The sequence below is a fragment of the Rhinoderma darwinii genome, chromosome 3 (genome assembly GCF_050947455.1).
Source record: "Rhinoderma darwinii isolate aRhiDar2 chromosome 3, aRhiDar2.hap1, whole genome shotgun sequence".
NCBI classification, from domain to species: Eukaryota; Metazoa; Chordata; class Amphibia; order Anura; family Rhinodermatidae; genus Rhinoderma; species Rhinoderma darwinii.
The window spans coordinates 233,636,380-233,649,164 of record NC_134689.1 but is presented as its reverse complement, the minus strand read 5'-3'; the positions used below and the strand labels follow the sequence as shown (position 1 = coordinate 233,649,164).

The 12,785-nt window shown below is 40.3% G+C and overlaps 1 protein-coding gene across 1 annotated transcript in view; it reads right to left on the bottom strand.

Moving 5' to 3' along the window:
* The window catches only part of LOC142750416 (uncharacterized), a 372,136-nt gene that overhangs the window by 340,675 nt on the left and 18,676 nt on the right, over nucleotides 1–12,785 (bottom strand). The window contains exons 4-7 of the mRNA XM_075859419.1: nucleotides 10,279–10,372; nucleotides 7,232–7,405; nucleotides 3,132–3,292; nucleotides 1,391–1,520 (exon numbers count right to left, since the gene is read on the bottom strand). Of these exons, the coding sequence (XP_075715534.1) occupies nucleotides 1,391–1,520; nucleotides 3,132–3,292; nucleotides 7,232–7,405; nucleotides 10,279–10,372 (559 nt within the window). The remainder of the gene's footprint in view (nucleotides 1–1,390; nucleotides 1,521–3,131; nucleotides 3,293–7,231; nucleotides 7,406–10,278; nucleotides 10,373–12,785) is intronic.

Below are 12,785 nucleotides of genomic sequence, written 5' to 3'. Positions count from 1 at the left end.
ACATCTGTCTTCTCGGCGTCAGCTCCCTCCAGGGAGACGTCGGCACCTACTTCCGGGTCCTCGGACTGTTTCCCGCAGGGCGCGCGCGCCCGCACGTGCACGGCCTTAAAGGGCCAGTACGCATCCAGCTGTCACCAACCAATAATTAGCCCAAATGGCTGCTGGACTATATAAAGGGGCTCTGCCCACTTGTTCCTTGCCTGAGCGTTGTTGTATACCTAAGTTTGTCTTTCAAATGGTCTCCCAATGTTTTCTAGTTCTCAGTGTTACCCGTTCCTGCTGCCTGTATCCTGTATCCTGTATCCCGTGCTATCGTATCTACAGAGAGAGTCAAGTCATGTCTTCCGCTGCATCCACGGTGCCACCTGCTGTGAAAGTCAAGTCGTGTCTTCCGCTGCAGCCACGGTGCCACCTACTGTGAAAGTCAAGTCGTTCTTCCGCTACTGTCTACATTGCCTCAGGTACCCGTTCTGAACTATAGACATTGTTTTGTACCTTGTTGGCCAGTTGCTACCCTGCTACGCGGTACGGCCCAGTGGGTCCACACCCCGCGCCGTGACACCATGTGACCGCTGCAGCCTGTGATTAGCTGCAGAAGTCACATGGGATGAAACATCATCCCATAAGGCCGGCCTGGATGAACAACAGAAGGAAGCGTCGCTAAAACAAGGGCCGAGCTGTGAGTATTAACTTTTTTTACTCATTTTACATAATAAAAGAGTTTTATTTTGTTCTTATTAGTGATTTTTGTAGCGGAATCGCAGCGTTTCCACGGCAAAAGTCGCAACACTCGGCTATTTGTTGCAGGTATTAGATCCCCATTGAATTCAATAGGGAAAACCTGCAACAGAAAAGCAATGATTCCGCAGCATAGTATCCGCACCGCAGGTCAATTAATGAACGTTTTCGTTTCGGATCTTTTCTGTAGCGTCCACATGAAATGTTTTAAAATATCATCCACTTTGCTGCTACGGTAAATGCTGTGGAATTTCCACACAGAATTCCGTTGTGGAAATTGAGCAGCGTTTACGCTATGTGGGAACCCAACCTCAGAGGTATATTACCATATATAGAAAATTGTCTTATAGTTGGGTTGTCTTTGAGACTCGCAATGCCTCTTGGGCCCGCGCATCTGAGCAACAAGCGGGAGGGGGTGCTCAGGTGGCAAATTTCTCCTGAGGCCCATAGGACTCTAGCTACACCACTGCACAGAGGCATTATTTTTTTAAAGTAAATCCAATTACAAACATATTGCGCTTTGAGTGATCTAATAGAGCAAATTCATATTTAAACATGGGACAACCGCTTTAATGTTGAGGACATGGTGTGGTGGTAATCTATACAGTGGGCGAACCACATATGTCTACAAAACCAGACCCTGAACACATACTTGTCTTCCCTTTAACTGTGGCTGAATCCCCAATGACATTTGGATACATGGCTAGAACAGTGAATAAATATTCAGTAGTAGGCTTCAGATTGGTTATAAACACTGTGTGCTTGTTACTGTCCAACGCAATCTAATAAAAAAAAAAAAGAAAAATAGTGAGAGAAACATTTGATCACGTTACCATAGGCGCAAGCCATAATAAATATGTATAACAAGTTACTGACACTTCTCAGTTCCAGGTACTGGGATAACTTTGATCATGCATCTGGATGACCAAACTGAAAGTGAATCAGTTACTACGCCTTTTTTCGTAAGAATCATGCATCTACTACCTGCATATATCAGCATTTAATGTCTATACTTACCAACAATTTAATATTAAATTGTGGAACTTTTAAGCCCTGCCCCTGTTCCAAGCAAGAATACCCCAATATGCATTGGAAGGCCCATTTCCTATACAAATTAGCATAAACCACGCCTTTTGGTATTCTGGTTCGTGGACCTGTCGTGTGAAAGTTTAGGATTGTTGGCAAGTATGGCAGTTGGCTATCATATCTAATATTCTTTTGTGCTTAGTACTGGTCAAAAAGAGCAGTGTCTTGCAACATTGTACAGGCTGCAACATCCAGCAAATTACAGCCTCATACACATGACCGTATTCAGGATCTGTGTCCCACGCATCTCAATGGGGCCATGCATACCACTGTATAAAACAGGGTGGTATACAGAGAAACTCATTATTCATCAGACACCATATATTGGACATAATTTTTGCACACCTTATTGTTGGTTGGCATGAGGCCTAAGTCAGTGTGTGCTTCAATTACAAGTGGGGACTAAGAGTAGACAATTTAGACATAAAGTATCTGTTAGGTCTTATTCAGATGAACGGGATATACGTCCGTGCAACGCGCGTGATATTCACGCGCATCGCATGGACCTATATTAGTCTATGGGGCCGTGCAGACAATGGCGTAATTTTTAGGCAGTGTGAGTCCGCTGCAAATGTCCGTTCTTTGTGCGTATTTCGCGCATCACGCACCCATTGAGGTCAATGGGTGCGTGAAAATCTCGCGCACCACACGGAAGCACTTCCGTGGGACGCGCGTGATTCGCGCAACAGCTGTAAAACTATGGATGAATACAGAAAAGCACCACATGCTTTTCTGTTTACAAACATCCAAACGGAGTGTCATAATGATGGTGGCTGCTCGAAAATCACGCAGCCGCGCATCATACGGGGCTGACACACGGAGCTGTTAAGTGCTTTTTGCGCACGCAAAACGGCGCGTTTTTTGCGTGCGCAAAACGCACACGCTCGTGTGAATCCGCCCTCAGTCTGTATTGCTTAGTAGAATAAATATATATATATATATATATATATATATATATATATATTTATATATATATATATATATATATATATATATATATATATATATATATTTGAGTACAACTAACTTGCTTGTGGTTGTATATCTGTTAGCTTGATAAAGATTAGGTAACATGTACATCAAGCTCATAGGGGTCAGTGGTATTACTCATCCAAGAAATATTTCTTGCATTTCCATTGCTGCCAATTAATTATATTAATTAATTAATTAATTAGATTTTACACTGTAGATTTTACATTGTTTTGCTAGCAAACAAAAATTTCTTGACATCTTTGACCCATATATAATCCTGTGGACTATCCTAACATTTGGAGGAAATCAACTTTTTTTTACATTTTGCTCCGTACCTGTCTTTGGTCATTCGTATTAAGACGGCCAGAAGATGTTAGAGAATTCCAGACAACTTGGTAGCCTGTTACATCACCTGTGGCTGAGCTCCATGTAACACGCATTGAATTGTAATTCTGCTCACTTATTATCAAATCTCTTGGACCAATAATTTCTTCAGCTGTGAGAATCAAAGAATATTTTATAAATAAATAAAATATACAAGAATATATGTAACTTTTTTATTTTTCCATCAATGTAGTGATTTTTTGGGCTTGTTTTCTGCGGGACGAGACATAGTTTTGATTGGTACTATTTTGGGGTGCATGGGACTTATTGATTCATTTTTGTTATGACTTTTTTGGGGGGCAATGGAAAAACATTGCAATTTCGCCATTGTTTTTTGCGTTTTTTTTTTACGGTGTTCACCTTGCGGTTTAAATTACATATTATCTTTATTAATGGAGTCATTATGGTCGCGGCGATACCACATATGTGTACTTTTATTTATTTTTTACACTTTTACTAAATAAAACCACTTTTTATGGAAAAAAATTGTTTTATTTATTTTTTTACTGTAACTTTTATTATTAATCTTTATTTCACATTTATTATTTATTTCACTAGTCCCACTAGGGGACTTTACTGTGTGATCTTCAGATCGCTACTATAATGCTTTGGTATACTTCGTATACCAGAGCATTATTGCCTGTCAGTGTAAATCTGACAGGCAATCTGTTAGGACGTGCCTCCGGCGCGTCCTAACAGGCATATGTCCAGCGCAGACCTGGGGGCTTTTATCAAGCCCCCGGCTGCCATGACACCCCATCGGAGACCCGCGATTGTATTCGCGGGCCGCCGATGGGTGACAGAGGGAGCGCATCTCCCTCTGTAAACAAGTTAAATGCTTCGGTCGCTATTGACGGCGGCATTTAACGGGTTAAACGGCCGCGATTGAAGTAAACTTCGATCGCGGGCATTGGAGCAGGAGCTCAGCTGTCATCAGACAGCAGAGCCCCGGCTCCAGCCTGCACGGGGGACCCGTGCAGGACTTAGACTAGGCTCACGTGAAAAGGCGTCAGCCTTGCCTAAGGCCCCTTAGTGACCGACGTAAAAAGGCGTATTGGTGGTCACTAAGGCTGGGTTCATACGACCTATTTTCAGACGTAAACGAGGCGTATTATGCCTCGTTTTACGTCTGAAAATAAGGCTATAATACGTCGGCAAACATCTGCCCATTCATTTGAATGGGTTTGCCGACGTACTGTGCAGACAACCTGTCATTTACGCGTCGTCGTTTGACAGCTGTCAAACGACGACGCGTAAAAATACAGCCTCGTCAAAAGAAGTGCAGGAAACTTCTTTCAGACGTAATTTGAGCCGTTCTTCATTGAACTCAATGAAGCACAGCTCAAAATTTACGGCTGTCAGAGAAGCCTCGCAAAATGCGAGGAGGAGCAATTACGGCTGAAACGAGGCAGCTGTTTTCTCCTGAAAACAGTCTGTCTTTTCAGACGTAAAAGCAAGCTAGCGTGTGCACATACCCTTAGGGGTTAAAAGTCCTCACACAATGTACAGAAATGCTAATAAAACATTGTTAGCTATCGGTTATGGCCAGTAGAGGACCAATATAAGGCCCTGTTTACAAGAAGGAATTTTCATGCTGATTCAGACCCGTTTTCCTCGTCGGAATCAGTGTGAATTACGTCGGTAACAAGACTCCCATTGATGTCAATGGGAAACTGCCCCAATGTTCAGATGGGCTAGAATTTTCAGCAGGCGGAATAGCAAACTGCCTTGTTGATAAAAAAAAAGAAGTGACATTTCAATTCTTGGTAACACACAAGCAGATTATCCCCATTGATTGAGGCAGAATATAATATACTGCTTGTCAGTTAAACACTGACAGACAATAATACACTACAATACAGAAGTTGCAGTGTGTTATGTAAACGATCAAGGAATTACATGTTCAAGTCCCATAATAGTACTATTAAAAAAAAAGGGAAAAAAAAAAGATTTATAGAAAAAAAATCGAAAGTGCAAAAGAAAACTTTCCGTAAAAAATGTTTTATTATGGAAAAAAAATACTATTAAAATAAACAAGTTATTTATCCCACTCGGGAGAACACTTTGAAAAAACAACAAAAAACATTGGCAGAATTAATATTTTTGGTTCAACTTGCCTCCCAAAAAAAGAAATTAAAATTAATTTAAAAATAAGTTATGGCTCTTTGAATGCAGTAACACAAAAATAAGTTATTTATAAAAATAAAAGTGTTTTTATTTATACAAAAGTAGTAAAATACAAAAAAAATATACTATTTCATATTTACTTAATCGTAACGTCCCACAGAATAAAGTAAACTTGTTAGTTTTACTGTACGGTGAACACCATAAAAATACATTTAAAAAAAAAACAAATTGCTGTTTTTTTCAACTCCACCACAAAATTTTATAAAAGTTATTCAATATTCTTGATATGTACCCCAAAATGGTGGCATTAAAAAATCCAACTCATTCCGCAAAACACAAGCCCTAATAGGGCTACGTCGAAGGAAAAAGAAAAAAGATATAGCTTTCAGAATGCGGAGATGAAAAAACAAAAAAAAATTGATAAGTTCTTAAAGGGAAAGTGTTGCCAGCAAAACATGTTTTTTTTTTTTAGTTAATCAATTAGTGTGTAGGTGATTAAACATTGTTCTAATTTTTTATTTTTTTTTCACGAGTCAGGAAATATTATAAATTGGATTCAATTTATAATATTTCCCAGCACTGGTCACTAGATGGAGCAATTCCCAAAATTGCAGCATTGCATGTGGTAAAGCAACCACATTGCTTTATGCTGCAAAATTGGGAAAAAATCCCTCGCTCTAGTGAGCTCTCAGAATCCCCCCCTCCTTTATCCTGGTTAGTGCCGGGAGAAACGAGGGGTTTGAACGGTCTAACCTCCTACACTGTGTGTAGCCATTTTTTGAGCTAACACACAGTGTAGAAGGTTTACATACACTAGTAAACACACACTGAAACACGAACATACATAGAAATCACTTACCTGCTCCAGTCGCCGCCGCTCCCTCCGGTCCGTCCGCTCCGTCTGCTGCCGCTGCTCCATGTGCACAAGTCCGGAAGCCGCGACCGGATGTAGTAATCTTACTGTCCGGCCGCGACTTCCGGTCCACAGGAAAATGGCGCCGGACGGCGCGCATTTCAAATTGGACTGTGTGGGAGCGGCGCATGCGCCGTTCCCACACACACGGCGTACACCATAGTGGATGGAACGGGCCCCGTTCGCAGTCCCTATGGGACTGGAGCTGCCGATTCCATGTCTGTATGTGTCATTAATCAACACATACAGAAATGGAAAAAAAAATGGCAGCCCCCATAGGGAAGAAAAAGTGTAAAAATAGAAAAAAGTAACACACAAACACACAAATAAATATAAACGTTTTTAATAAAACCCTAACATAAACATTTATTTTTTGGAAGGACCTTTTTATGGAAAAAAGGTCTGCTGGGGTTAGCATTTATTCAGACGCTTTTTAAAGTCACTTTGTATCGCAGAATTGCATGAATGTGGCTATCACTGTAAACAATTAGTTAGGACTTTTGCATTCTTCAGGTACTGCTTTGTATAAAATATAGGTTTTGGGGTGCACTCACTTTTGTAATTGTGTAATCCCTGTATATAACTATTTGGTACTTTTTTTAAGCATAAATAGGGTGTACTTTATGAACTCTGCACACCTTGAAGTTTTATTTTAGGAGGTGTGCGTCTAATTTTCTGCTCGGATTAGACTTTTAATCGCAAGTGCATTTTTTGCACAATTTTTTATTCTAAAGCAAAATTACATGAAAGTGCCTGTGTGTATAAAGTGCTAATTAGCATTTTCACAATGTGGCAGTTGTTTCGTTTCCGAAAATATGTGGATATGGGGGTTTAGTGTTATATTTTTCTTTAATAATTCAGGTTTTATTTGTACATGTCAAAAGTGTGAAAATCTTTGTTGTTACCAGAGATGCAAAGAGTGAGGATATTTAGTTAAAAGTGGTAGACAAAATGATTTTAGATATTATTTCTCCAGCTGATGTTTTATATATAAGTTCTTATTAGACTCACTTTCTACAATCTGTTTGATTGGTCTAGGAGGCTCAGAGGCAGTGAAACAGACTCTTCTTGAAATCCTGGGTAGCATATCGAAGAGAGACCAGTAGTCACTCACAATAATTACATGTTCTTCACTCGGGTCAGACGCAATTTTCTCTAACTCATTTCGGTCAGCATTCTTTATACCTAGGTAAAACACACTTTACACCATTACAACTTTTACATCAACATTACATTTTAGAGTATTTAATGAATAGTGGAATGCAAATTACTACAGGCAAACACCACATTTTCAATAGTGCCAATTCACGTTTACCCATATTCTAATAAATACTACTGTACAATCATCTAAAAAATATATTTCTAACACATAGTTATATAAGAAAAATGCAGTGAACGTGATTCCTATCAAGTTTTTTTTACAGTCGTGTGCATGGGGCTTTATAGTTATGTTTCGGTTTTAAAATTATTATTGGTTTATACAAAAAAAAAACACCTGCCCATCGCTACACATACAGACAGGGTTCATAACCTACTAAAACGCTATAGTATGGGGGTCAAATATAGCCTTGATCCATCTACAGTACCATTACAACAGTTATAATGTATGTCACCAGTCTCCAACTGTCTATTTGATAAACACAAATTATTCCTTGATTATGTGCCTTAAATTTCAATGGGAAATCCACCCAAAAGGTATTTTCAGACAAACCATACTGTAGAAACATTTTACAAGATTACATCTGTGTAATCTATGAGCTTGAACCAACAGTTCAGAACTTTAGGGCTGCAGAACTTTATAGAGAGCCTTAAAACCTCATTGGGACTGCTCACAGAATTCAGTAAGGCCATATTGTCACTATTTTGGTCAGTATTTTGCTTCAGTATTTGTAAGCGAAAACCATGAGTCGAACTAGACTGTAAGCTCTTGTGAGCAGGGTCCTCACTCCTCTTGTTTGATTTATTAGCTTTGTCACTATGTAATGTCTGATATTGTCTGTACGTGTTCCCTCTGAATTGTAAAGTGCTGCGGAATATGTTGGCGCTATATAAAGATTATTATTATTATTACACAGAGAAAAAGTTTAATGGATAGATTTGCATCCACTCCTGGTTTGGGCTTACAAATACTGATCCAAAATACTGACCAAAATACACCAGTGTGAAAGTGGTCTAACTGAAAATCTCAGGCACAACTATATTTTCAAAGCTATGATTCTTTTCAGGCATGTGTTTCCACCTTTTCACCTTTCCGTCATGTAACAGGGGTATAATAGGTCCCAGCACTTTCTATCCCTTAGGGTAGCGGTCCCCAACGTTTTTTTAACCAAAGACCAGTTTCATGCAAGACAATTTTTTCACAGACCGGCGGGGTAGGGTGGGTGTGTTCGGCGTTTAGTGTCAGTTCACACGTTACGTAAATACTGCAGATTTTGTGCAACGGAATTAGTTGCGGAAAATCCGCAGCATAATACAATAGCAGCAAAGTGGATAAGATATAACAAATCTCATCCACACGCTGCGCAAAACTAAGCGGAAAAAAACGCTCAGAAATTGACATGCGGTGCAGAGTTTTATTATTTGTTGTGGGTTTTTCTCATTGAATTCAGTGGGCAGGTAAAACCCACAACAAATAGCAGTTGTTGCGCTTATTGCGCTTGCAGCGATTCTGCAGCAAAAAACGCAACTCAAATCAAAATCTTATGCTTACTCAGTAGTCTGTTTCTTCCTCCAGGCCGGCCTCCTTGGATGACGATTCATCCCATGTGACCGCTGCAGCCAATCACAGGCTGTAGCGGCTGTCACACGGGAAAAAGAAGCGACATGCCCTATCTTCGGGCGTTTACGCCTCTGACCTCCCATTGACTTCAATGGGAGGCAGAGAAAGCGTATTTCGCAGTGTTTTATGCTCGCGGCGCTCAATGGCGTGCAGGGAGAGGAAAATCTGCCTCAAACTTCCAAACGGAATTTTGAGGCAGATATTCCTCCTGCAAAAAAACTCAGTGTGAACATAGCCTTAGGCTATGTTCACATGGAGTATTTTGGGGGAGGAATATCTGCCTCAAAATTCCGTTTGGAACTTTGAGGCAGATATTCCTCTCCCTGCACGCCGATTTTCGCGGCAATTATCGCGCCGTTTTTCGCCCGCGGCCATTGAACACCGCGGGCATAAAACAGCGAGATATACGCTTTCTCCTGCCTCCCATTGAAGTCAATGGGAGGTCGGAGGCGGAAGCGCCCGAAGATAGGGCATGTCGCTTCTTTTTCCCGCGAGGCAGTTTTACTGCTCGCGGGAAAAAGACGCCGACGCCTCCCATTGAAATCAATGGGAGGCGTTCTCGGGCCGTTTCTGCCGAGTTTTGCGACGCGGTTTCCGCGTCAAAAAACTCGGCAAAATACCCCGTGTGAACATAGCCTAAAGTAGTAATTAAGTCAGTATAAAGTATTGCTGTAGTTACAGAACTTGTTCTCTAACCTGAGGCTCCTTCATGGACAACGGCCTGTTCACATCTGCGTTGGGCTTCCGTTTGGCTTTCCATTCATCTGTTCCATCAGAGGAACAGACAAACAGAAAGACAAACGGAAAGTATCGTTTCCGTTTGCATTTACCATTTATTTCAATGATATTTCTTTTTTTTTTTCAGTTTGGGTCAGTTTGGCTCCGTTCTGTTAGTTTTCCATTTTTTTTGACGGAAAGAATGAACAGCTAAACAGAAAGCCAAACGTAAGCCCTACACAGATGTGAACAGGCCCTAAATTTGTAATGCATAAAACAAACAAATAAAAAACTGAGGAATTGTGACCTCCTATGTTTTTTTCTGGTGTGTATAGTACTGAGAAATATATTCTTAGGTTAAATTATGTTTGTTAATTAATTAATTTAAATTTACAATTCCTTTAATATGCGACTCAGTTGTCTGGCAATAGTCTTGTATTTTCTTTTCCATAACTACCGATAATCCGTAGCCTCACAAGAAAAGAGTCAATCCAGCAACTATCGGAAACCATGGATTTCAAATTACAGAAATATTGATGGATAATAAACCAACTTCACAAACCTATAGCAAATAATGTAACTCCTCTATTCTGCAATTGTTGGGCTTTCTCTTCTACCACGTCTCCAGATTTACCATCGGTCAGTAGTAAAACAATCTGTGTAGAAAAAGAATTAAATAGTTACACATTAAATAAAAGTTAAAATGATGTCAGCTGTTAGAACTGACAACTCAATGAAACCTTGCATAAATTTTATCAATGTCTAAAAGGTGACTTAAATTACACCCTGTACTTTCCAATAGCTTCCTGACCTTAGGGTGAAGCTAGCAAGGAATCCAGCTAAACCTATAATGACCTGTTGCCTCTAGCTGGATATTCATGGTCATCGGGGGTCAAAAGGACAAGCTTTCCCTTTTCAACCGCAAGTGGAGAGCTACTAAGATGTCATCTATATCCCAGATATCCTAGAGGTTTTTTTTATCCTCAGTATCTAATGACATGTACCATATATCCAATATATTATGGAGAAGGTTGAGTTGTATCCTGATCCTAAAGACTCCAAATTCCTGTAACATTAAACTAGTACCTTGTTTTTTCTGCGTTACAGTTGCGGGAATTGCAGTAGACAAGCATAATTTCTTGGGACAAATAGCATCTTCAAAATTCCAATGTTTGTGGAATCAAACCTATTGGATCCCCTAAAATTCATAGTTTGATTTTTGGCTTCCACTTCCTCACTATAATATTTAATCAGGTTGGGACACCTCCATATTGAAGTGGATTTCCAGTCTAACTATTGTGGCAGATTTACTAATACTGTCTTAATTTTAGACAGCTTAAAATTAGACTAGATGTGCCAAATTATTCACAGTGGCTCATGCTGGGTAATACATTTAGTGCATGTTTAGTGAGTCAATGATGAGCAGAACAGCACAGAAGTGTCTCAGTAGCAGATCTGCATTGTATGTAAAGACAGTGAGTAATTACAAGACTACTTTGTAATAGAGGGAAATGTAGTTAGCTGTAAATAGAGGCAATGTCTGTAAGAATAGAGAGTAATCATGGGTAGAGATGAGCGAATTTCCCAAAATTTGTTTTGGGTCCAATTCTATCAAACCGGTCGTCAGATTACATTTGGTCTGAATAAATTTGCAGTGAATTGAAAGTACCATGGAAAGTAGTATATAAAATTTTGAAGTCTTCTAGGACTGTATCCAACCCGTTTCAAACTCTTTAATGCCAAGACAATATTAGTAATGTCAAAGTGACAGCAACATATATGGCTATGGGTAAACAGATGGTAGCTGGTGGTAACAAAAAGCCTGTTTAAAAATACACTACACTATCTGATTTTTGTATGTTTTTTACAATTGACAAACGGTCCAAAAATTTTCACTTTTTGGTGGCATATGCCTGCCTGTGTTTATTACACACACAGTGGTATCGCAAGTAATGACTTTTTTAATAAACAGGTCCAAAAATTATTCCTTTTTAGGGAGTAGCAACAGGTTTGGAGCTATTTTAAAGAATATATAAACAAAGTGTGCCTGATTGTCCTCGGAAGTAAAGAAGCAATGACTTTTTCCAAAAATCTTCAAAAAATAATCCCTTTTTTGGATCAGTTTCAGTTTTGTTATATTTACCCTGTGCAGGGTGGGGTTCAGAGCAGCCATGAAGTATGGAACAAGATGGACAAGGTAGAAGATGTGCAGCTATGTAGGAGTACTAGAAGCGGCAACAGCAGCAGTACTCAATGAAACATGATGGACAATGCAGGAGATGTGCGGCTGTGTAAGGCTAGTAGCGGCAGCAGTGGTAGTGCCACGATCCGTGGGTATGTGGACCCACTAGACCGCACCATGGCGGAGTAGCAGCTGGCCATTCAACAGTCCTAGTACAAGGGTATCTTTGATAGTACAGTAGCGGAGGCTAGGCACAGATGAACTTGCAGGCAAATTACACCAGACGTAGCGTATAACAGCAGGCGTAACAGGTGGCACAACATGACACCAACACTCTAAGGCACAGGAACAAATATAGCATGGGATACAGAATACAGGTAGCAGGGCAGGGGATCAATGGGAACAGGATAACACCAAGGGACCATTTGCTAAAACTAAGTTGGGTAAACACAACAATGCTCAGGCAATGAGTGAAAGGGCAGAGCCCTTTTTATAGTCCAGGGTGATCATGGGGTAATTACAGATTTTACACATATGCGTGTACTGGCCCTTTAAGGCCGGGAGCAAGCGCGTACCCTACGGGAACCAGAACAGTGATGCGAAAGAGAGTGCCGGTATCTCTCAGGAGGGAGATGACGCCCAGCACTCACTCGTCCATGGCCGCAGCCGTCAAGGGGTAAGTTAGGTAGTAGTAGCTGCAGCGGTAGAAGCCGCAATACAGTATGGAATATGATGGACAGGCAGATAGCGACAGTGGCATAATTGGGCCATTGATAAATAGCCAGTCTCCACTGTCAGCAATGGCAGATCTATTCATTGGAATCAGGTGGAGGTGTGTGAAAATTCTCCCATTTTGCTTTTATAGTGAGGGAATAAAAGCATGGCTA